This window comes from Mus caroli, chromosome 6, assembly GCF_900094665.2.
Source record: "Mus caroli chromosome 6, CAROLI_EIJ_v1.1, whole genome shotgun sequence".
Lineage (NCBI taxonomy): Eukaryota > Metazoa > Chordata > Mammalia > Rodentia > Muridae > Mus > Mus caroli.
The window spans coordinates 139,202,942-139,230,308 of NC_034575.1; the positions used below are offsets into that span (position 1 = coordinate 139,202,942).

The window sequence follows — 27,367 nt, forward strand, 5'->3', positions numbered from 1 at the left end:
TTTGACTAGGAGAGTTTAGAATAGTAAATAAGGTGGGAGAGAAATCATGAAAGACTCAATATCATCCTATGACCTCTCAATAGACAGACATGTGCATGCATGCATATATGGGCACATGAGAACAAGAATGTATGTGTACATGGTGTGTCACAGAGAGAGAAAGAGAGAGGGGGAAAGGGGGAGAAGAAGGAGAGGGGGAGAGGGAGAGAGGAAAAAGAACAGAAAAGAAATTTCATCTTTTCCCAGGCTCTGGATGCTACAGGCTGAACTCAGGTTGGTAGGTTTAGCAGCAAGCCCCTTTAGCCACTGAGCCTCCTCACTGACCTCCAACTCCCTTTAATAAATGAAAAACTAGCCTATAAACAGCAACCTTTGAAGACTCACACTGGTAAGAATAAAATAAGGAAACTTTAGACCCAGTACACTTTCCAAAGCATCCTGCAGCACTGGGAAGACTCAATAGAAACACTGTAACATGTACAGTTCCTTACATGACAGGGCCTGGATTGTGAAGTCTCTGGATAGTGGCTGGAAATAAAATATCCACAACCTAATGAGCTTGGTTTTTAAAAGCATTTCCTGATGGTAATTTGTAAGTAAAATAAATAACCCTAGTCTCTCAGAGCTTCCTCTGATCATTTTTTTTTCAAAGATAAAACTCTCTTTGCATACTAAGTTATGAGCTGGGTTCTCCTAAGGGGTGTGTTGTGTGTGTGTGCCTGTGTGTGTGTGTATGCACATGCATGCATATAATTCTGAGGAACTATTTGAGCATGTTCAGCTTGCAAAAATTGAAAGCAATAATAATGAAATCACTGTTTAACTTGTGCATGCTTGTGAGATTGGGACTTGACTTTGAGAATCTTGAAAACCTGAATGGTCATCCTTTGAGGATGTGACCTTGGGCATTTGCAGCATCACACGACCATTTCCCTTTGACGATTTTCAATAGGAATACAGGTCATGGGATAGAAAGCCACCCCAGTAGTACAGGAACCCACAGTAGCATTCAGGATTCATGTTTTAAAGCCATGCAAAGTGAATGCAGAAGCTCTTTATACTTATGAGGCTTTAATATGGGTTTAGGGATGATTAATTCATATGAATTACAGTCACGCTGTTTCTTTTCAAATTATTGTTAAGAGAATTTCTTAATATGGTAGCCTAGAGAATTTTCCTTGGATTCAGTTGGTTTTACTGCCATTAATAACTCCTTAAATCAAGGTTTTAAAAAATATTTTACATGAAGATAAGTTATATATTAGCAAATATGTGTGTGTACAGATAAATATTTATAGCAACAGAGATAAGCTACCTTTTCAATTTTAAATGTACATTATTAATTTTAATACTGATTCAAGAGAATCATAGATTGTTTATACCAAGTTCAATATATCAAAATATTTTATTAAAAAAAGAGAAAGAGAAACAATCCAATGTCAAGAACAAATAAATCTGAGTAAAAAGTTTTGGTCCAACTGACAGTGTTTCTGGATTTCATTATTTTGCCCTAAATTATCTATGTTTTTTTTCTAAGAAGAGATTATTTTTATAGACTTGTCTCACAAAGTCACCACTGTAGGTTTGATTGAGTTTTAATAATATTCTGTGGAAAAAATAACACTGAACTATTATATAAATGAAATCTAAACATATAAAGAAACTGAAAAATGATAGTCCAATCCAGACCAACAGCAGGTACATACTTAGAAATGATGTATAAAGTCCCTGCTTTGTATATTGGTTTGTTTCCTACATAACTATCCACATTGGCAGAAATAATCCAAGACACATCAAAATGAACTGTAAATTACAGATTTACAGGCACACTTAGGGGGGATCAGTGGTTTGTGCTTCAACTGAAGAAAGGTCTGTGGACTTAAATTAGAGCTGTAGTGCCTTCATGCTTTGTTTTTAAAGGAATTGTTTTGTTTCATCTGCCCAGAACCTACAAAGTTTCTCTTGTGGCGTTCTGGAATATTTGCGGGGAATTGGAAGGTGGTCCTTAGGTAGTTTGATTGGTTTATTTTCTTTCTCAGGCATTTGTGTGTGTGTGGGGGGGGGCGGGGAGTGGCAGTGTGGTGGTGGAACCCAAGACCTTGAGCTTTGCCCGGCAGATGCTCTACTACACAGCCTTCTGTGTGCTTGTGTTTCCAGACCCATTGTTTGCATTGTAAAATTAATTGTATTTTCAACTAGCAAAGGATACATATGAGGGTCACAGCTTCATACTAGCTGAACCAGTGTGTAGCTTTGGCCCCAGGTGATCTCAAACATTTATTATTAGGATTCAAAGCCCTTTCTTAGTAAGCTAACCCCAGCTTCCATCACCTAGGTGACCAAGTTATATGAAAATGTAGAGTTTCTGATTGTCCTATAGAAAATCAGCCTGAATCTGATTTGTGAGGCTGTGTGGAGCCCATGCATATGTGCTACATGGGACTCTTACTCAGAATGCATAGCATATCGTGTTAATTATAAATATGGTCAAACTTTGTGACTATATATTGGTCTACTCAGAAAATGAGCTTTCATTCCTCCCATTTAAGTTTATTTAGAAGTAATTGCATATGTCTGAGAGAACTCAGATATGGTGACAGTACAAGGTTGTCACGGTAAATATAGCTGATGACTATATATACTCTGTACCAAGGTCATGTAACTCACAAGTCAGCATCATGTCTGAGCCAGTTGTCCTGATGGATTCCTATGGCTCATCACTCCTTACTGTTTATTAGAGATTCGGGAGGTCTTGCAAGGAGCCTCTAGGTTGGGAAATTCCATCCTAGCTACACTCTCCTAGGACCCAGAAATAAATATGTGCAACTCATATGAGCTGAAAGAATAAATGAATGAGTGAATGAATGAATGCAGAAATGAATGAAGGCAGGAATGAATGGCTGGTACTAATGAACTACGTCAAGTGAACAGTTGGTATTTAAGCAGCCAACATATACTTTACCCTTAGAGATGATTTGTACAGCTATCATTTTGAAGTATGATAGTTTATAGAGTGTAGAAAATTATAATTTTCTAACGTTCCACAGTCTTAAGAAAGATGGAGAACAGGAGGAGAAATACATCCAGTGAGTTTACAACGAAGGCATATGAAGTCTGGTATCTTTCCTTCTCCTCACCAAGATGTTCCAGCGCCACAGACCAGAGATTTAGCATGGACTCTGTGATTATTTATGCTAAAAGCAGACCAGTAGGAAAAGGAAACAATGTGATTCACATGCAGCTGACCTACATTTTAATCCCTTTTCAGTTACTATGTAATTGCTTCCATCCTGTCTCTTTCAATTCATTTCTATATTCATAAAGCAGGGCCACATAACATTTTTTTTAAATAATGAAAGAAAGTAAATCATAAGAAAAATATTTAGAAACCCACAAAACAGATTGTTGAAAATCTATTTCTTCAAACATTGTTAATCTTTCTTTAAGTGGAAAGAGAAGTTCTGTGGAATCTTTAACCCTGCTTCCTTGAAGACTCCCCCCATCTTTAATATCCAGTGTTCATTGAAATATCACTGCTGGAATTTCCTTATGCAGAACCATGAGCTTATTTCGTTTTGCTGCCACATTTTCCTAACTAAGCTATGAAACAGGGAAAAACTCTTGTGTTGGATATGGTCATGCATCAGTAATTGTTGCCTACTTCATCAAGATGTATCGATGTACACATAATATAAATGTTATGCATAATCCAAATGTCACTTCACTAATATTTATAAGATCTAGCTGCCTGAGGGGTTAGTGAATTGGTTGTCATTGTGAGGGAGGAGGCAAAGGAGAGTTATGAAAATAGTCTAGAGCCAGCTGTGGGAACCTCCTTACACTTAGCAGAGAAGGAGAACTGGCTGTTGAGTGGACTCAAGAGTTAAACTCAAGCAAATCTAAGCCTCTTGCTTTCTGCAACCTCTCCCCACCCCAGTATCCTAGACTTCCTGCTGACTGCATGGTTGTAACCCTTTCAGTCAGGAGCAGAGGGTAGGTGGAATTCAGGACCCTGTATCTCTCTGTGAGAGGTAAAGGTCTCCACGAATTTCAGTCTTCGGTGGGCTATGTTCAGATTTGGAATGTTTTCTGAAGACAGAAAGTTCAGTTGTTAAAATACTTGCCACACAGGACCTGAGCTCAATCCCCAGAACCCACATACAAAAGCCAAGTGTGGTAGTACATGTTTATAATTTTGGAGCTGGGGAACTGAAACAGGGGATCCCTGGAGCTGGCTGATTATACAGCATAAGCTATCTGGTGACTTTCAGGCCAGTGAGAGAAGCAATCTAAAAAACAAAAATGCTGGATGATAACTAAAGATCAAGATTCAAAGCTAACCTCTTGTCTTTAAACATCACTATGTACTTAAAGAGACACCCCACACACACACACACACACACCAGGCTTTTTAAAAGTAATTCAAAGAAACTCCCTTTTCTTTTCTTTTTTCCCCTTTGTTAATTTTTCTGATAGTATAAGAGGGAAAGACAATATTTCCCTGGGATGTTCAAAAAGGCGTTTGTTTGACTTTGGGAAAGATTCTAAAAGCAAGAAAAGCTGAGACTAGTTAATTGGAAAAGCTCACTCACTTTGCCCTGTGTGCTCCTTAGAGCTTATTTTCCGGGCTCTTGGCTCTGTTCTGTATAATGTCATCTACTCCTCTGCCTCCCCTATGAAACCTCCAGTAAAGCCAACATCTCTGATGATGTCCTGTAACCTGGAGCTAATTTGGGGAATAGGAGGGTGGTACAGAAGAAGCTGTAGTGAAGGCAGGCAGGTGGCATATCTAGCCCACTCAAAGGCAGCTAGCTGATAATGTCTCCTAGTCTAGCCATTAAATTACGAAGGACAGTAAATTGTTTTCTACATGATCTGTACTATATCTTGCAAAATCTCAGGTCCTGAATGTAGAATCCTGGAGGGCAAAGAAACGAAGGCGTGGGAGTCTCTGTGATTCTGTTAGCTTATCTCTGACCTCGTCCAATGAAAAGCAAACAACCATTGCCCCTTATTTGCAGAGGGCAAGGTAGTCTTGACATCTCACTCTGGGTAACCAGCAACTGAAGAAAGGGACATCAAGAAACAAAGCACACAGGGCTGCACTGGCCCGAATGTTCAGTTGTGTATCTCCCCAGTCCAGAGAGCATCACTTTAGCAGACCTTTGTACACATGGAACCAGCAAGGCAGCCATATTCTCACACAGGATTCTGGAGGGAGGAGACCTACCTATAAAGAAATGAAAGAGCACGTGGCAGAAGGATAACATGCCAAGGCTAACGAAATCTGAGGTTCCTCGCCACACAGAACACTCCTTGACTGCCATACTTAACTGTCATAGAGATGAGAGGCTATACCCACCCAAGCATTCATTACATTGAGTCTCTCCAACCTCCCACTCCCTACATGGCCAAGGATCTCACACAAAGCCTTCCATGTACCGAGCCCATGTCCTATGCCCTGACATATTTTATAATTCTCAGAACACAGAAGCTCATGTAACAAGGCAAATATAATAAGTTGTATATGGCAACTCATAGAAGATGCCTCTAGGTAGAATTAAGTCAGAGTTTAGGCCAAGGAGAATTCCCAGTATCTCAATCATTTATAGGGAATGCTCTTTAGGGTGTATTTGTTTTTTCCTTGCTCTTGGGATGAAGTATGTATCAAATATAGATCTGTGACTACACATATCTGATTCCTTTTAAATGGTGGTCTAGGGACCCTCTGTTGCTCCTTGCAGGCTCTGTTCTTGTTCCTGTACCAGCTGTATCCTGTCTGATGTGCACACCCTCCAGGTCTATGAGTGTGCCTGTCTTGACTTTCTCCAGGTCTCTGAGGGAGGCCATCTTTCTAGGGGGCTTCCCTGGCTCGCTTATAGGAATAAGCTCTGTGCCCAGCTGCACTCCCATCCTCCTGCGATAACTGCAAACCTTTCATCTGCATCAGGACCACATGGGCTAGCAGCTTCTGCGAATGTCTTACCTCTTCCTTCAGGAGCTCATGAGAGCCGAGGAAGGAAAAGTACATTTGATTTTGTTCACTGCAATATAAGCTGTGGCTACATCAGTGCTTTGCACATCGTTGCCATACTATAAATACTTGTTTAGTGAATAAAACAAAAACACAAATAAAACAAACAAACAAAAAACCAAGTAGTTAAAAAGCAGGCCTAGTTACATTTTGACTTCTTCCTATATAAGTTACCTTTGTATGTTTAAAAAATATGTGTCAGCCTTCTTAAAGTCAATCAGGGCAACTGCTCAGAAGCCTGAGGCTAGAAGATCAATGGCATCAAGGCCAGCCAAAGCTACAGAGTTCTAGGTTAGCACAATCTAAACTGAAGCCTGACTGCTCCCCGCTATTCCCCCACCCCCACCCCCCACACACCTGAAGGCAAAACAGATTTCTTAGAGTGCCTTAAAACTCAGCCCTGGTGACTTCCAGTCTCCATCTTTACTTTGGGCCACTAGGTCATGCTGGGGTTTGAACCTGTGACTTTGTGCATGCTAGGCAAATGCTTTCCAGCTATGCCACCATAGCCCAACCCATTTCAAATGTTATTTGGAGAGAGCACCCCCACTCAGTTGTTCAGGAAGGTGTTTAATGCACTTTGTACCCCAAGCATGCTTCAGTTTGCACTCCTGAGTAGCTGGTAGTATAGGCTTGTGGTGTGAGGCTCAGCTAATGATTCCTGCTATGTTTTTTTAACATGTGTACTAGGAATAATTTCTTCTTTCCTATAGAGTCACGAGTTCCCCTGCAGCTCTTGAGCTTCATTTACAATCCTCCCACGAAGCCCAAAGCATTTATTTTTATATAAACGATTAGTGGGGAGAGGTCGCAGAGTGAGACTCTATCAATAATAAATAAAGACATTGTGCCAGCTCTTGTCATTTCTCACGGCACCCTTAGAAATATCTGTGCTCAGAGAGAACCATTCTGTTTTCTCATTGCCTTCTCGGCTGCTCCTGTGAACGTCTTGAATTCCGTGCTTGGCAGTGGTTTTGTTTTCCTTGGAAGTCAGCACTGTGCAGCATTACTGCTTGCAAAAGTCTGTGATGCAGAAATTTATTATTGAAAAGAAGATGGAAAGAAGGGAGAATTTTTACTCTGTAAAGATGAAAATGACTTGGGGTCAAAGGGCCGGGATGTTTTAAATACTTCATCTAACAGACTTGTCTCTCTTGAAGAATGTATAGTTTGTTCACAAGGAATAAATTTAAGAATCTGTATTTTACCCATTACAAGAACTGGGGGGAAAAAAGCCCACAAGGAATCTCTCTCTCTCTCTCTTCCCCCTTCCCACCCCATCCGTCCCTCCCTCTTCTCCTCCCCCTCCCTCTCCCTCTTCCCTCCCACCTTTCTCTGGATTTAGGAATTTTGCCTGCCCGTGTATATATATATGCTTAACCCTGATGGCCTGAGTATCCTCATTCCTTCTGTAAGACAGTTATCGAAATGTCATTCCTCCAAGGAGTGATCATAGTGAATAGCCAAGGGAAATGTTTAAATAGATGGTGACAGGCAAGCATTTTTCTCTTTCTGCATTCAGTAGCCATGGATCCTTAACTCCCAGCGTTTATACATTTTCCAGAGCTCATCTCTTTCTCTTGTGTTTAGCACATCTTAAAGCCATACACATTCTTCTCTCAAAGGACTTAATACTTTCAGATAGTTTTCCCAGAATTGCTTAGATGCCCTGCTGCTATTCATTTATCTCAAAGGTTTAGTCCATTCGGGATAGATTGAAAGAAGAAAAATGCCCGTTTTTTGTACTTCTGTTCCTGGTTGTCCTTGGGTCATAAATGTCTATCGTCATCATTGTTTCCTCCTCCTCGTGCTCCTCCTCCTCCTCCTCCTCTTCCTTACCCTCTCCCTCCTCTTCCTCCCCTTTCCTGTCCTCTTTTCTTCCCCTTCCTCCTCCCCTTCTTCCTTTTCCTCTTCCTCCTTCCTTTAAAAATCTAGTCCCCTGACTGCTTTGATCATCTGTAAGGCAACACTAAATCTATCAGATTAATCAAAGGAATGTGTGAGTTTATTATTGACAGAATAGCATGAGGTCCATGTGCTTTCAGATGTGTCCTGTCTTCCTTAACATTTCTTTTAGCAATATTTTAACTCTCAATCACTCATCAACAGAGTGGTCTGCAGAACATCTAAGCACTTTCTAAAACCCCCTGCCCTGTGTGGTCCTGCATTTTCAGAAATACTTGCTACCACTTTTGCATTAAGCACAGTCACAGAAAATACTGCAACAATCCCCATCCACTCAATGCTGAAATAATAAATGATAATTTGAGCTCAAATTATTTTAATTAAAAAAATAGAGTTTAAGGTTTAAAGTCTTAAACCTGTAGGGAGAGATGCCCAGTTAATTTTCCTTAATGCCCTTCTTGTTTAGAGATCTCTCCGGTATCTCATTTATTATAGTTAAATGAATTCCTTTCATAAGATGTTAATATCATATGAATATGTCATATGGATTTCCACATGTAACTTTTGATGACCTTAATAACAGTACTCTACATTAAAAAACAAAAAAGAAGCAAAAACAAATGAAGAAAACTAAAAACACAGTCAAGGCTTAGTGAGGTGGCTTGGTACTTAACCACTGTTCTTTTAGAGGACCTGGATGTGCCTCCTGGTGTGCATGTGTGCATGCACACACACACACACACACACACACATACACACACACACATACTCACATGCATACACACTCATGTGCACACATACACACGTACACACATGCACACACACTCATATAAACACATGCACTCTCATATGCATACACACTCACTACACACACACTCACACACACACTCCCATGCACACACAGCTCCTGACAACTATCTGTTACTAAAGTTACAAGGTACCTGATGCCCTCTGCCTGCCACTACAGGCTTCTGTATGCATACCGAGCACAGAAGCTCAGGCAGGCACACTCACATAAAATAAGTCTTTAAACATACCACATTCTTGCTCAAATCCTAATTTTTAAATATAATGTCATATAAATGTTTGTAATAGAATAAAATATAATTCATCTACACTAATGTTCTCTCATTACTTTATCATATGATGCTGGGAAATTCCTGTCTCTGATAGATAACACACTTGACCAGTTATTATTATTTTTTGAAAGAAAGAGCAAAATTTAGACAGTGAGTTTTTGCAGAAGGGTTTTTGGAAGTTCATATTTACAAACTACTGAGTTGATCTTTTCTTGGGTAATACATTATGATCCGAATTGGTGTACAATTGAAAAATAACATTATTCCTTGGCTAAAGATAGTTAAGATATTTAAGATGTAAGTGATGGGGTAGAGGAGAAACTTCATGCTTTTCTCATTTTCTGTTCTGAGAAAAACATTGCCTTCTTGACTTGATGCGACAGGCAAATATTCTGTCTTTAATTCATGGGGCTTAGATTATGATTTTTACTTAGAAATTAAATTACCCGTGTTTACTGTGATAGCCATGGGTAGCAGACTTGGCCAGTTTATTCTAACCCTGCTGGTTTGAAATCAGTAGGGCAGGTGATCATCTCCCCAGCCAGCCTCCTATAGAGTATTCTTTCCTAAATATTTTAATAAATCACATTGCTACCAGTATAGGTTTGCTCTACCCTGCCACCCATCTCTCCATACATACATCCTTCCTGGTGTTAGTACACGCCAATTGTAAGGTCACAATGGGGCCTGTCATTGATGTGTGTCAAGAATTGCTTTTGAGAGTTCTAGAGAACAAATAATTAAATGGCTTTATTTAAATATTTATAAACCATACTGATTATTTGATTAATTGATTTGTATTTGTGAACCTCATAAGCAACTTTAAATTAGAATTAATGAGCACTTGCCACAAAAGCAATGCCCATAAATCAGAAATTTAAAAATTAAAACATTAAAGAAATCTGAATTGTGTGAGCATTTAATTTTGAATAATAGTTGGCTAATTTTGCCCAAATTATGTGCTAGCCAAACTATAATTAAATCATTACAATAACGTTGCTGAAGGCGATGATCAATTGTGTCTTGTAAAATGAGGGGTATGAATTACCTTAGTTATGTTGACTTATCATGCCACAAAGATTTTTTTCTATGCAGTTTTGGTCAAAGAGTCTAAAGTCAAATTTTAATTGCATTCTACAAATTAATCTCATACTATAACTTATTGGTTATTTGTATTCTGTTGTATAACAGATTTTGGCAGATTGTTGTTGGACTTTTATATTTTGATTTACTTAGTTCAAAGGGCATGCAAAAAGATATTTTTGTTTCTAGTTTATGGGAATGAGTTATTTTCCTGCATATATGTATGTGCACTGTGTGTGTATGCCTCTTGCCCTTGGATACCCTTCAGATTCCCTGGAACTGGAATTTAGGAGAGTTGGCTGTAAACTACCATGTAGGTCCTGGGACTGAAGCCGAGTCTTCCTGAAGAGCAGCGAATGCTCTTAACCAAGGGCCCATGCTTCTAGCACTAAAAAGGGTATACATTGTCAAGGAAAGCCTATTTGCATATATATATGTATGCATGTGTGTATATATATATTATGTACATGCATAATATATTTATCTATTTGCATTTGCTGCAAGCTAGGGATATTTTGTATGCCTCTTCTTCTTTGCTTCCTACCATGTAGTCATGGTGTTGAGTTTACTGTTTTGATAGGCAGCAGAAGCACCTTCCTTCCTTTCATTCCCAAGAAAACTAACATTTTCCCGTAAGTTAATTAGAGTTGAATCTTTTTTATCTTTTTTAAAATCGGTGCTGGAATCAAAGCCCTGCTTCTCTTGCCTCCTAACTTTCACATTTGTTTTATAAATTGGTGGTGTGCCTTCTCCAGCTTTTCTGCTATAATATAACATTCAAAGTAAATATAGCACCCAAATAAACAGAGGTGGCTATCATCTTACATGTTATATTTTATTTTTGAGGCAGGGGTGGATTTTAATACAAAACTTTCATGTAGACCTAAACACATGGATAAGAGAGAAAGGCACTTGGAGAAAGGCCAGTGTTCACTCAAGGGCGTTTACATGAACTTTTCAACAGAAAGCCACCATTAGTTTTCCTTTTGGTGTCTAAAAGTTTACTTTCTCATCCAATATCCATTACATAGGACATTATTTTCTATATGTGTCATTCTGTATATTACACTCTTAGACCCAATCCCCCAGTACGACTTATGCCTTTGTTATCATAGTCATGCCTTCTTCAATATTATTTAAAATATTCTGTTAGGTTTTGATGAATTTCACTTGTGCCTGTCGATTTGAGCAGCATAATCAATGTATAGAATTCAATCTTCTACAGTAAGGATTTTTAGCCATCAGTTAAGCCTTGGCATTTGTTCTGCACAGATGTCTGTTTTCCAGGCTTCCATTCAAAGGCACACTGCTGCTTCCAGTTACTGTGGCAGCTTGCTACTGTATCCACTGAGGGCTCAGGCTGCACACCAGAGACTGAGGGATGTGGGGGGATGTATCTGCTTCTTGCTGTTGGTGAGCTTCCTGGCTGTAAGTGGCCCTTCAGTTTGTAATTATGGGAAGTGCGTGTGTAGGGGAAATGAGTGATGTCTCATTCCTCCCAGTTCCTATAAAGATGTATATTTCTTTAATATTTTTTCCCTGAAAACAATTACTTTTTAACAAATAAAAATTCTGCAGTGTAGGTGAAGTCTCTCAGAGCTACTCTTATTTTGGGGATAACTTGATACTACTTGATACTTTGTTTTAAAAAATATATAAGCATTAAATTTTGTAACTGGTGGGAACGTTTCCTGTTAAATGAGTTGATTCTGGGTGTTTTGTTCTATTTCTTTTGTTTGTTTGTTTTGTTTCTGTTTTGCCTTTTGTTGTTTGTTTTGTTTTGATTTGTGACAGTCTCATGTAGCTCACAGTGGCCTCTGCCTTGTTTTAAATTCTGGTCCTTCTACCCCCACCTTTCTGTTCTAGGGTCACAGGTGTGCACCGCACAGGTGTGCACCGCCACACCTGGCTCTTCACTGTACACCTTGAATCTACCACACTTTTGCAGTGTTACCAATACCAAAAGAGAATTGAGGATAACTAAAACTGAGATTGGCCTGCAGCTGCTTCTTACAGACAGTGCTTTAGACAGCCTCGCTGTGTGACTTATGGTGTTTATTTCCCTTGGCAGCCACAGGCTTGCTGACATGAAGCTTTGCATAATTTGACTTCTATTTAGGATTTATCTGGCAAAGCCATAAATAGTGTATTCTTCCTCCTAGAGATATTCAGGTACCTTTGGCACTAGTATAGTTTGAAATGCTAGCTATGAAGGCAATGTATTCCTTCATGTTAATTTACTCATGATGTCTACTTGATACCATTCCTATTTGAAAACAGATTCAGCAGTTTAATTCTTTCAAGGCCTGAGTAAGAATACTGGCCACATAAAATATGCACCTAACTTACCATAACTACCGTCTTGTCTTTACAGCTCATGGGCCATTCAGAATGGGACCACAAGAGAGGGCCACGGGGATCCCAGGTAAGTGCCCTCTCTTTCATTTTCTTAGGTCCTGTTTCTTAATGCTTTGAAGAATAGATGCCGTGAAATTCAAGAAATAATAGCAGACAGAGGAAGAGGCAAAATAATTTTGCCATTTGTTTTTATTTAAGCTAGCTTCAGTTAAAGTCTGGATTTCAAGACCCACAGGCAGATGTCAGTCTTTTCCTCCCGCGACCTTCCTGGTCTTCCAGACTGCTCTGTCTTTATGTGCATGCGAACTTGACTCTGCAGAAGGCGTTGTGATCAACAGCCCACTCTCTGGACCTCATTCACTTCCCTTGATAATTTTCCATGTGCTCTCTTCTTCCCCTCCTCTATCTTCCTGTTTCTGGTTAAATATTCTGAAACATAATCAGGGGCAAACTCTGAACTAATTAAGAAAATTTTGTCTCCAAATTAATTGTCTTTGTCTAAGAAATAGAGAGATGAAAGGACCTATTATTTTTGAAAAGAGACAAATTCTAACCCCTTCTATATTCCCAGACTGTTTTCATTGTCTCCTTTTATGTCTTAGGCAAAAGGAAAAAGCTTCCATGACGCATTTATTCCCTTTAATGACCTAATTAGACAATGTGGATATGGTTTCCTTCCATAATTACATTGCCTGACAGAGTAAAGGCTTCGTTTCACACTCAGAGGACCCCCTTTCCTCTCAGGATATTTTGTAAAGATGTAGAAGATATATATTTTCCCATAGCAGCCTCTGATTACCTGACTGTAAACATGACCACACACAAAAAATATATGGCTGGAAATTCTTAGCCCTACATTCACATGTGTGAATGTAATGTGCAGTACATGTCTGCTTGTTGTCAAATGTGGGCCACTCCTGGGTGTATTTCAAGTATCTATATGTGCCTGTATCTTCACTGTGTGTGTGGATAACTCTTTACTCAGATCACTGGGAAAATGATGTCAACTCAGTGGGTTGTTTCAGTGCTACTGCTAGAAGATCTTCTTTTATTCTATTTATTTTATTTACTTCAACTTTCATTCAATTAAAAAAAACTTTTTATTAAGCATTTCTAATGAGGATGTTTAGGTAAAATCTTACTGAATATATAGTATTAACCCACAGAGATGTAGTGGAAAATCAAACTAATACTATCATAGAAGCTGTGATTCTTTTCATCTATACCAGTTGAATTAATGAGTAATATAAGCAAACTCAAATCAGGATTATCCTTTGTCCTGTGCCTTCTTCTCTGCTTCTGATTCTCTGGCACTTATCTCTCTGTTCATATCTTTAACATCTTAAGTCACAGCATGCTGCATTGTGGGTAGTGAGTTGTTGACATTAACAGAATAAATTCCATATGATTGAAAACCACCAATAGAAAGAAACAGCACCAGGCTGAGATATGGCTCAGTTATTAAGAGCAAGAACTTTTCTTGCAGAGGACTTGAATTTGCTTCCTAGCACTCACATGAGGTGACCCAAAAGGCCTGTAACTCCAATTCCAGGGAATCCAATGTCTCTGAGCTCCAGAGCCATAGACATACACAAAACAAACTGTACATATACAAATCTGCACACACACAAAATTGCACATACATATACAAAACTGCACATACACACAAAACTGCACATACACAAAACTTCACATAAACAAAACTGCATATATATACACAAAAAACTGCACATATACAAAACTGCACATAAACAAAGCTGCATATATACAAAACTGTACAGACACACACAAAACTGCACATACACACACAAAACTGCACATACACATACAAAACTGCACATATACAAAACAGCACATACACAAAACTGCACATACACACAAAAACTGCACATGCACAAAACTGCACATACACACAAAGCCTATACGTATAGAAAATAGTACATACAGTCACAAACTATACATATACAAAACTGCATATACAAAAACTGCACAAATTTAAAAAAGTTATCAAAATAGTTAATAAATAAACAGCATAAATAAATCTGTAGTTTCTGATTGTTACTGACTAAATGCTTTGATGTCCAAGCAACTTGTTGAAGACATGTACTGCCAAATGAATGCAGTAAAATATATATATATATATATATATATATATATATTGTTTTTTAAAGTATGCTTGCCTCTAAAGGCCCATTGTGCTATAATTTATTTATATTAAAGTTGGGTTTGGTCACACTGTTATATAAATTATAAGAAAAAGTATCCTTTCATTAGTTGTAAGTATAAAAGACAACACAGAGTAAAGCAAATTATATTCTAAGTATTATGTATAAGTATAAAAGCTTACAATTTTATATGTAAAAGTGTTTCCATAAATTTCGTAAAACTTAGATGACTTTAGAAATCCTGCTTGCTTCTTAAAAGCAAAAGAGTTAGCTGAGTTAGCTAACAATACAATCCCCTGCTCCAAGTGATTGTATCATGCACAGTAGGGACTTCTTGTACCTTTCCACCAGTGGAGTGATTCTTAATTTAGTATACCTTTGTCGCACTGAGCCTTCAAGTAACATGGAAAATGTCAAAGGAAAAATGCTCACTAAGAAGTAAGAACAGTCAGTGGTAAACCCTTCATCCTTCCAAAATTCCACAAAGCTAAACGGAGCACTAAGTAACTTACAACCTCTGACCTAATTCACATTTCTTACTACATCACTGTCATAGGAAACCAAAAGTGTTGGGTTGACCATTAGCCCCTTCTTCTCTTCCTGTCTTTTAAACACATATAATATTCTCAAAAGGTTCAGTCTTTCACAGGGAATGTCAGTCATGCTTCATCAGAATGCCTATTATGTAATGTTTAACCAAGACTCCAAGGCCTTAGTGAAATCCAATCTCATTTTGGTCTAATTTAGAATGGGTTACAAGCACTTACTCTATGGTAATACATGAGGGCTATGGTTTGAAATAGAGCAATCGTGTGGGTGTGGAGAAATGGCTCAGTAGTTAAGAGCATGCACTACTCTTGCAAGAGGATCTATGTTCCATTCCAGTATGTCAGATAACTGACAACTGCCTGTAACTTCAGCTCCGGGGAATCTGAAACCCCATGTCTCCTAGGACCTGACACACACACACACATGCATACCCAGCTGCACAGACCCATAATCACATACATGATTAGAAATAATAAAATAAGTACTGAAAAAGAAATAGAGCCATTTTTTTTCTATTTGTAATTCCCAAATAAGGCATCTGGCAGAAAAAATACCCAGTAAATAAACAAAATGTAATGGAACTTCGGTGATGGAAGATAGTTCTTTCTGTCTCATGGAATTATGAATACTTCATAGAAATGGTACCAGCGGAGACAAGCCTTAGTTGTTAGGCAAGTCTCCAGAGTACACAGAGGGAACAGTGGATGATGCTATTCGAATAACATTCTGAACTGGGACATAACTGCATATTTGCGAATTTTGTTTCGTAGCTTTACTTTGAAACCTATTGGGTGAGGATGTTACCTGATGTGAATTCTACACAGTATTGATGGGACAGGTACTATCACAGGAATTACTCTAAAGGGCTGAGATACAATGCCATATGACATTAATGAGATCATAGGGGGAATATAAGGATGGTCGAGTTAGAACACTGGGAGATGCTGTGCCACAACAGAGACCTTCAAAGGGGGGTTGGCAGTGTGAGTGCGAGTGCCAGCAATGAGCAGCCAGGATGGTAATTCCAGAAGGAAACTTCACACAAATACGCGAGGGACTACTCTAGCTGTACTGCAGCCAGTGGAGAACAAATGTCAATCTGGAAATGCTAGTTGTGCATGCGATAATTTAACTACAGCGGCAGATAGACTCCCAGAAGAATATCTGAAGAGAAAAACAGAAGAAAGGCCAGTTCTTGGGAATTACTCACTGGTCAGGCTGAGAGGAAGCCAGGGAGGGAGGTACTGTGTGCACATGATGCACATGAAGTCAGCAGTGGGAGAAAATGAGTCAGAACTGAGCAGTACTGTCAGAGAGAAGAGGGCTGAGACCATAGACTCAACAGAATGAAAATGATGGGGATAACTTTGGGTTGCTTTTGATAAAGAGGTGATGTTATAAAGGGGAATCCAGGGGCTGGTGAGATGGCTCAGTGGGTAAGAGCACCCGACTGCTCTTCCGAAGGTCCAGAGTTCAAATCCCAGCAACCACATGGTGGCTCACAACCATCTGCAACGAGATCTGGCGCCCTCTTCTGGAGTGTCTGAAGACAGCTACAGTGTACTTACATATAATAAATAAAATAAAGGGGAATCCAGGAATTGAGCCAGGATTAGAGTGAGATGGAAAAGCTTTGTTCAAAAGAAAGGTAGAATTGTGGAGAGAGGCAGGGACAGGAGGGAATTAAATGCTGAGTGTCCATCATGGCAAACACAAGAAATGTGAAAGAAAGCATCAGAGTAGGTCCATAGCTGCCTAATAATGGGGGAGTCTGCTGATCACAGTGCAGAGTGCACCTGTGTACAAAGGGCTCCCTTTGGCTCCTGTGTATAAGGTTTTCTTTCACACAGCCCACCTCTTCCTCCCTCTCCATCCCAGCCATATATACCACTCCAGAAAACCTGAGCATATTCCCAGATGAACAACATATTGGAGAATGCCCCCAAAGTATATGCAAATATGGAAAAGCTTTGGAAAATCATATCTGTCCCACAGCTGGAGAAGGAATGGTGACCAGTCATACAAAATGATTAGCAGGCTTCTGACCCAAGGCCTTTTCTTTTTTGGGGGAGGCAGGGTTCAATGTGGGAGATCTTAAGTGGCTGAAATAATGTTGCAGATGTTAAAAGAAGAGCTAGCTTGGGGTATGAACATTGAGAAATCCTGGCAGGAATAGAGGTGACCATTCACACCTGTCATTTCTCAGCATTTAGGAGAATGAGACAGGCAGAAGGGTCACACAGAAATTGAGAGCTGTCTGGGCTTGAGTAAGGGCAAGACCTTATCTCAAGAGTTAAATAGTTAATTGTTGGGTATGTAGATAGCTAACTTAGAAGAAACTATAGAGCTTTTTTTTTTTTTTATCAGCAGTTCTGAATTTTCTGAGTGACAAATTCTTATGTGTTTTATTCTAAGAAAGCTCAGCACATACTGTTCTTACACAGGATCCAGTTTTGGTTCCCATCACACATACTGATGATTTACACTCTCTGCAACTCCAGTCATAGGGGATCTGATACACTGATGACCTCCATGGGTACTAGGCACACAAACTGTACATAGATTCACAGAGACAAACCCTCTTTCAAACCTCCTCTGGCCTCCATGGGTACCAGGCACGCAAATGGTGCTCTCATACATGGACACAAACACTCATACATGAACAATAAAAGTTAACAAATCCTTTTTAAATAGTAAAACGTGAATATACAAAAATATATTCTTTTAAATAGGAAAGCATGTATATACAGGCCAGTGATATGGCTTAGCTGGTAGAGTGCCTGCTCTCAAACCTGAGGGTAACCTGAGTTCAATACCCAGGACCTGTGTTTTAGAGAGAATCAATTCCTACATTTGTCCCTTGGACACATAGATGTATATGAACAATAAGTACATGTAATTTTTAAGAAAAAACATGACATATTTTAACTTTTGAGGAATCAACATTGAACAAAATAATTTCCATCTTCATATAATTGCAAGGAAACAAGTTTTGTGAACATTTAGTTTTATCTAAGGTCAACTTTAACCTTTAACCAGGATAGAGTTAATTTCTTGAGGATTCTTCTAGATGCTTAAAAATAAGAATTTTCTCAAATTTCCCTTCATCCCTCAAGGTTATATCATATATGAATTATTCAGTATCAAAGTTATTATAATCTTTTTATATCAAAAACTACCTCTCTTACTCTGAATAAAGTCCACCACCTACTTGCATATCCTTGTTAAGATTCAGCAAGAATTTTATTTAAGCTTGTTTGTGTTATAGTCAATAATTCTCTGACTTAATCCATCAGCTTAGAGGATGCAGTTAATCTTTGTGGTTTCTACTTTCTGCTTTTGGAGCATCTGCTCTCAGTTGTTAGATTATCCAAATATAGGAAAAATGCTAAATGATAAATAAACTTCCAGGATCACTCAGAGATCCTTCGTGTGGCGCCGTTCCCAGTAATACCACATGAAGTCAGGGCATGACATTCTCAGAAGGCAATTATGCCTCCCCTCCCCCTTAAATTCTTGATGAAAAACTTTCCAGTGGAAAGTTAAAAGGAGCAACTGAAAAATACTATCCTACAAAAGGTACTTAGCTGGCGGGGTGGTGGGGCTTTCAAGAACCCCAAATTTACTTATCACGTGGTCGATTTGTGTCTAGTTTGTGGATCTATGAACTTCCTACCATTTGGACAAATGGGAAACTACAATAGTTTTATTTATCAATAAGAACTTACAGGTTCTTTTTTTTCCCTTTAGTGTATTATTGATGTCCTACTGACAGCTAAGCTTTGTCAACTTGGTGTGATTGAAGTCTTGCTTTAGATAATGAGGTTCTGGTTTTACTGCTCATAAATAATTGAATTTGTTAATATGCAGAGCATAAAGGTAGGTGAATAATTGGTGGAAAATGTTAATGTATTAGGATCCCAGTATCCTTCAAAGCAGCCTCTGAACTATGTTAGTGGTAGGGCCTTTATTGTCTGTGGCATCCTGGTGATGCCAGTCTGTGAAAATGCTAGAGTATAAAGCAATTCCCAAGCCCACTTATCTTTTACAGCTTTAAGTCTTCTGGCCACATTTGGCAAGAATCCATTGTGCCTCACTTTTCTGTCAGTCTGGATACACAAGAGAATGGGTAGCTAATTTAACCCTTTGCTGATAAATGTCTAATTCAGTAGTGGTCATTTGTTTTCTTGGTTAAATAATTAATTTTTATAAGAGAATGTAAAGAGCGATATAAAAGTCTTCCAGAATGCTCTGGAACAATGCCATATAAATGTATTAAAGTTATTTTTCTTTATACATGCCCAGCCACATTTCCTAGGAATTTGTTATGAGGGATTAGTGTGAGCAGAGCAGGAGATATTATCCCATCGTCCAAGTGCCTAGTGTGTTGCCATTGTTAGCATTTCATTGGTAGAGTTCACTGCTAGGGCTACTTTGTTCACAAACTTTCACTTCGATTTTTCTTTTTCACTTTTCCACAAGAGTATCAACTTAATAATGGATTAGACATCATTCCAATAATGGTCTCTTTGGGGGTCCTTCTCCAAACAAGCATTAATTGACTGATCTAACGTTGGTGTAGCATGTGTATGTGGTTGTGGAGGTTGGAAGAGGGCATTGGATTCCATGAGCTGGATTTATGGAAGGCTTTAGGTGTCCCAGAGCAGATGCTGTGAGATGAACTAGAGTTCTCTGGAAGAGCATCAAGTGGTCTTAATCATTGGGCTCTCTCTCCACACCTCCTGTTGTGTTTCCTGTGTTTGTGTCTGGTACATTGTGAAATTTGTTCAGATTTTGCTCTGTGGCTTTGGACATTGCAAGAAGTTCATGGCTGGACCTATGCGTTTTAGGTGTGACTTTGTCATCTTGTCTAGTAGTCACCAGAAGGGACACACACAGTCACCTCTGTTATCACATGTGCTTGGAGACTCTGAAATCTTCTTCCTTCAATTTGTGAAGTTATTTTTTAAAAATCTCATTAATGACAGACATGTCTTGCTCTTGTCCTCTGCAATGAGAAAATTTACGGACTAATACAAACATTTCTCATACGCGTGCCTTTGACATAAGGACACAAATTCTGGGAACTAATTTTGCAGGTTTAAAGTTGTTACCTTTAATTCAGGTGAAAGAATGAGCGGAAGCTGCAGTAATTTCAGAGCCTTTTGTTTTATCTGAGCACTGCAGAGTCTGGCAACAGGAGACAAATGCAGCCACCCTTTCCCAGTGATAGCAATGAAGACAATCCCCAAACATGTCCAAGTGGTGTTGGTCAGGGAATCAAAATTGCTTTTGGTTGGGATTATAGCCTTGACTCTGCTGTGTGTGCAGAAGGGGTTGGTGACTGTGGCACCTCACATAGAAATATGAGAGTCTGCTCATCTGGTGCTCACCACTACACAGTCTCAGGTTCAGTATCTAGGCCACACTTCACTTTTGAAGATCATATTCACCTCCCTGTGAAGTTGTTTTTCTCTCAGTGGGAAAATGTCCTCAGAAGCTGTGGGGGAAAGGGTATTGTCTTCACACTCACACATGGAAGTGATTAACAGGAGGAGCACAGGAGAGAAGATGCTTCAGCCATGGATCATGTGCTTCTCTGACCTGGTGTGCGACCTTGAGTCCATCGTTCTTTGTTAAAAGCCTTGGTCCTTTGCAGAGAACATCAGTAAACAGGAATCAAATGTGTCTGCAGGAATAAAAGGGAAAATTGCCATTGGCATCTGTGCTTTCATTTGCCCCATGTTTATAGATTAGCAGACATGTTTAATACTTATTGAATGGCCTCCTTATCCTGAGGACTGGGGGCATTATTCCCATGGCATGTGCAATGCCGTAGGAATGTTTTTGCTAAATCACAACCTTGTAGGCCCTTATAAAACATCCAAAAAATAAAAATAAAAAAGGAACGAGAAGGGCAGGCATGCATAATGGTATTTATCTGCAGAAACTTTGAGTAGATTAAGCAGTCTTTACATTTACCAAGTGCTCAAAACCAGCAATCCTTACTTCTTCTAGCCCCAGTATTTCCTGAACACTTCCGCAGTTTGAACTGCCACAATTAGAAAATGAAGTACAGCATTATTGAGTGTATAGTCTTCTAAAGTAAATATACAAATTCTGCTAACTGATTTTGCAAGTCTATCGTTTCCCCCAGTGACTTCCAAAAAAAAAAAAAAAAAGAAAAGAAAAAAACAGGCAAAAGAAAAACACAGTAATTTCTGAGTAGATCCATTTTACCTTTGTATTGTTGACTCTGACAAAGGAAACTACGTTTAAAACACTTTAACTGGTTGGTTTTCTGTACTTGGTGACACAGAGGGAGATGTTTTTCAGTGATTGAGAGAATGTTCTCTGAAACAGAAATTGGGAGTTTTTTTCTTCTTCTCCTTTCAAATAAAACTGTAGGGTGGGAAGAAAATTTAGATATGAACAGATTGCCATTGGAAGACAAAAATCTCAGGCAAGGGTGTTATAGCTAGAAGGAATTCATTTACCACATTTTATTTATGTGGTGGAAAAAAGGCCAGTTGACTAAAGAGGAGAGATAGCCAGAGAGTATAAGAATGGGAATGATTTATCTCTACAATGACCACGGACATGTGTCACCCCAAAACAAGTTGACATATATGATGTTGGCATTTGCTTAGTAGACTTCTTAAAAGTCTCCATGAGGGGAAATGTTTTTAAGTTTCTTATTAATGCATAGCCAGTTTTGTGTACAATTAGATAGTTCTAAAGGTATTATGATTATATTTATGGTACAGGAGTTTAGCTTTTCTCTTTGCATTCACTATAAGGAAAAAAAAACAAAATTATTTAAAAATATTCTTGATGTATTTCGTACTGCCATTGAAGGCGCTTGTTCGTTCTCTCTCTCTCTCTCTCTCTCTCTCTCTCTCTCTCTCTCTCTCTCTCTCTCTCTGTGTGTGTGTGTGTGTGTTTATTTACATTGGATGGGTTAATGAGATGGCCAGCAGGTAAAAGTGCTTGCTGCCAAGGCTTGACAGGCTTGTGTTCAGTGCCTAGATCCCATGGACATTATATCTGTGTCTACAGATTGCTTGCTTATTCTGTTCTTAGCGTTTAAACCTTGAATCATTTTGTATGAAAAGAAGCAAATACAAGGAGTGGATATCATACCAACTACTGAAACCAGAGCAGTAGATATCAATATTGTAGTTATTTTGAATGGAGTTTTCTGTCAGTTTGAATTTTCTAGGTCCTGGTATTTTAGGAGTTTGGTGTGATATGGGGTGTGTGTGTGTGTGTGGATGCACGCACACATGCACATGCATATGTTTTTTCAGCATTTGTGTATGCATGAATTATATTGTGGTATATATGTATGTGTATGTGTATATTTGTATGTGTATGAGCATATTGATACATTGTGCAATGGACAATTCCTGAAAATTTTTAGTGTCCTGCAATTTAAAGTTTGTTCTTATTGGAAATCCACAGGATATCAAACTCCAATCAAAACACTTTGCTGACAGGCTCTGTGGCTTCACAGCTGAGTTCCTCTGGTTTACATTTCACACTTGGACCTCTGCAGCTATTTCCAACTTAGAACTATGCCACAGAGTTCTTTTCTTTCCCACTCATGAAAATCCAGAGTTTAGAGAGAGTTGTTTCTGCAGCCTCCGTGGCACACAGTTTGAGAGTGATTTGCAAAGGAGAATGTTTTTTAAAAAAAGCATCTCAGGGGATGGCCTCTGATCTATAGACGGGTTCACCACTCTAGAAGGGAACTAAAAGAATGAAGAGTGCAAGTAGTGAAAGTGCTTCTTCTCTAGGCAAGAGATGAAAAGATGATGGTTATCAAAGACCACAGAGTTGGGCACCGTGATACCTGCCTGTAATCTCAGAACGTGGGAGGCAAAGGCAGGAAAACCATAGCAACTTCAAGGCCAGCCAGGTATAATGTATATATTCATATACATTATATTTGAGTAAATTGTGCTGAACTGCTGTGTTGAAGAAATGTGTGTTATCTAGTAAGATAGCATCCTTCTAGTGTTCACTGAAGTATTTTAAAGCTTAAATACTAAGCCTGCCTTCCCTCTATATACAAACCCAAATGTTAAAAATTTTAAAGGTAATATTTAAACCTCAGTTTTAGTTGGAGCATTGATTGTTAATCCCAGAGCATGTGAGTCCTCTTTTCTGTGCTCCCTTGTCCCATTTCTGCCTTGTCCCTTATCCCATGGAATTTTTATGTGCGAGAGTAATCCTGCCTCATGCCACTCAGAGAGTGGGAATTTACAGTAGGACTTTAATAGAAGCCTATGACACAGGATGGGACTGGGTTTTCACTATTTTTTGCTGTATCTTTGGCTTAAAATCAATGGAACAAACTGAACTTGGCATTGCTATTTATGCCCCCAAAGAAGAAAAATATATAATTTTGCCATTTCTGATGTTGGATCTTGGCACTGTGGCTTTTGTTTATGGAAAAAGACAGGAGTCAGAGAAGCATTATTTGAACTCTGAGGAAAATAGTCATATCAAAATGAGATTTCCTTAAAAAAGCATTTGTTCCTCCTTTGCAGATTTATTGCCATAAATATTGCTATTAATCTGTCTTGAAACAAAAATTAAGTTACTGTGTTATTTAAATAGCAGAGTATGTTTAAATGTAGGGCTGTAATCATGATGTCATTTGCATGCACCTTGTTTGTGACCCGTATATAGCCAACCCCTTCATTTTATGATGGAGATTGTATCATCTTAATACATCTTTTAGCATCATGGAGAATATTACATTTTTAATAAAATGAGCACTGCTTTTAATAAAAATGAGCACTATCATGGTTAAGCTTCTTGTGGGCATCACTGGCACATTTAAACCATTGTGTTTATCTAAAGTGACTTGCTATCAAGTATTGTTAAAGAAAAATGAAGATATGAATAGGGTCTGAGATTTCAAAATGTTGAAAGCACACTCTCTTTTTATATATTGTGGATGGTGAGAATTATTTTTATGGAATGGGTTCTTTAAGCTTTATGAACTTATTTTCTAAGGAGAATTTTGTTGTTTCAACAATGATTGTCCAAAATATTCAGTTCTAAACCTGTATTAGTGAATACTACAGAAAACTTCAGAGGAGGGTCCTTTAAATCTGCCCTTTTCTTTATAGAAACTTTTGAACGCAAGTGAACCATGAGCGGCTGGATCTCAGCTTTACTCTGCACGGACTGGATTAGCCATAGCTAGTTCTTTGGGGTGTACTTTTCTATGGTCAGTATCGCCTATAGACCTGCCTAGACTGACAAGGCCTGAGATGCAGCCAGGAGAGCTTCATTTTCAGAAGTTTATCGGGTGAAGAGAGGAGTGTCATGTTATGTCATGTAAAGGTCAGGACGAGGCTGTAAATGGATCTTGTACCCATAGTGGCCTTTGTAGCAAATTCCGTGGTCACAGCTAAATTCCCTTCCTGATCATCACGGTTCATCTATTCACCGAGGGAGGGACTAGCATTTTAGCTTGGTATCACCCACTTCTTCATTAGTCAAATGAAAGCTAGTGGCATCCTGTGAAGGGGTGAGATCAAAGTAACAAGAGTACAAACCATTGAGTTCAGAGGCAGGGAAATGACAATGGAAATTGGTAGAGGTTTATCTTAACCTGCAGTATCAAAGCAAACCCTTTTTCTACATCAGGATATCCATGTGTGTCATAATCCACATGAAAGACTCCATAAAGTTGTACAGCACGTCAGGTTCTTTTAGCCTTTACATCTCCTTCTGCTCTTAGAAAAAGCATCCTAACATCTAGATGTGTTTATATTAAGTTAATGTAGAAGAAGGATTAATTTCTGCTATTTTTTGGTTCCTAGTTTTATTTTGTTTTGTTTTTCAACAACCCCATATCCAAAATATGTGAAATTTTATGACTATGAAGAGCATCAGGTATTTGTAATTACTACTTTGTAACTTCATTAGCAGGTTTCCTGTGCCTGTGATAAATGCTGTTTTATTACTTAAGTCCATGTTCAGATATCTGAACAACATCTGTTATGTATGTGATATTTAAAAGGCTATGTGGAATTTTTCAAGAAATTTTGAGGTTCTCATATTTTTAAATCATCTAGATGGTATCTCTTATAATGATTATCATTCAGAATTCCTTCAGGACTGTTAAATGGGTGAAGAAACTGGCAGGTAAAAGGATGAATAAAGGGATGGGTGGGTAGATGGGTGAATGGGTGGATAAATGGGTGGGTGAATGAGTGGATAGATGGATGGATGGTAGAAGGGTGGATGGGTGGGTGGATAGGTGGGTGGGTGGGTGGATAGATGGAGGGATGGACAGACAGATGGACAGATGGATAGATGAGACATATCATGGGCATCTGAGCTCATAGAACTTTGCTCTATCCTGTTTTACAAGTTGACTACAGTGGGGTCTTGTAACTGAAGGATAGATAGACTTTCTATCAGTGTTTCTGGAAATTTGTTTTATAATAATATGACTGACTCTAGTAAAATATTAACTTTAAAAGATTCTTTATTGTAGATAAGACATGGGTATGATATGTTCCGAATTACAATGTGAATAATATATGGTGGTAAAATGTATGAACAACCCTTCTGTCCTATAATGATTTTCAATCAAAGAAGGATAGTTGAAAAACTTCAAAAAAAATGGTTAGTACAGAAAGCAATGGAAGACAAATTTACCATGGGCTCGTTTAACTTATTGTTGGGTACAAGGTAACCATATCAAAAGACTTCCTCAAAAATTTGAAATGATCTGTAGGAACTGTTGTGCTATCCCAGAATGTTTTGGGGGTTAGACCTCTTCAACACATTCTCAAGTAAAAATCAAATCTGTACCCCAAACCAAAAGACTATATAGTACTGTGAAATTATAGTCATTATCCAGTAACAATGTTTACATTTGTTTAAAACCCACTATCTTTCCTGCTATAAATATTTGATATGTTTCTGCCTTGATTGCACTTTTAAGACTTGAGGTTTTACATTCAATTTTATGGAAGAATATAAAACTATGTCATAGGGCTAGAGAGCTGCTTAGAGGTTAAGGGCACTGGCTGCTCTTAGCACCAGAGTTTCAAGTCCCAGCACACACCTGTGTAACTTCAGCACCAGGGACATCCTACACTTCCTCTGGCCTCTGTGGGTACTACACTCATGGACACATTCCCACATACAAACAGGCATATGTGCACATGATTTTAAAACAAACATTTTTTTTTAAAAAATATGATCACAGTATTAAGAAGAAAGTGCATATCTGTCCAAAGGACTGCTCTAAACAGACATTTTATTTATACCTAAGGTATATAAATGATGCAGGTGATTTTGGCACTCGGTGCAAGATGTAGTCTTAGTAACCTTGTAGATGAAGCACCTCTTCCTCCATTCCCTAGAGGCTATATTTGTGGACATGTGGCACCCTTGTCTCCTCAGCTGTGCAGGACACACTCTTCATAAGTAACCTACCTGTACTCAACACCTATTCTTATGTACGGGGTTTTTCTACCACCTTTTGTTGACCGATTAATTGGTTGATTGCTTATTTTACTTACATGTGTGTGCGATCCACAGAGACTAGAAGAGAGTGTATAATTCCCCTACAGCTAATGTTAAATGACATAGTAATCTATCCAGTATGGGTGCTGGTAACTAAACTTAGATCCTCTGCACGGAAAAGTGCTTGTAACCACTGAGCTCTCTCTGCAGCCTTCAAACAGGATTATCAGTTGTGTGGAAAACAAACAAACACTTTAGAATCATTGTCCTTTAAAAAAAAAAAACAATCTATCCAGTAAGGTGATTTCTCCTAACAGCAATGGTACAATTGCAACTTCTGCCAAGCCCGTCTTCCCTGAAGAGATTTCTTATGTACAGGAGAACTGGAATCAACCCTTCAATGCGCCAAGTATGCAGAAGGCTGTTAAGGAGGCTAGTGTTTTATCATGGAGCCAGGATTACATCTGAATTAATGTGGCCTCTTTGGATGTAGCAGTAGCCGTCAACTGGTATCAAATCCCCTGTCAACTTCATTGACACTTCTGAAAGCCAAGGATTATAATTAGCCTGGAATTCACACTTTCAAAGAGTCATCCTGCCGGAGTCCACAGAAACTAGGATACTAGATGGCTGTGATGCAGAAAAGAATGGTCGTAGAAGAAACATTAAACATTAAAAGACTTGGTCTTCTC

General features: G+C 38.7%; 1 protein-coding gene across 1 annotated transcript in view; it reads left to right on the forward strand.

The window, feature by feature from the left end:
• The window catches only part of Pde3a (phosphodiesterase 3A), a 247,770-nt gene that overhangs the window by 132,789 nt on the left and 87,614 nt on the right, over positions 1-27,367 (forward strand). Inside the window, exon 2 of the mRNA XM_021165315.2 lies at positions 12,476-12,526. Coding sequence (XP_021020974.1) covers positions 12,476-12,526 — 51 coding nt within the window. The remainder of the gene's footprint in view (positions 1-12,475; positions 12,527-27,367) is intronic.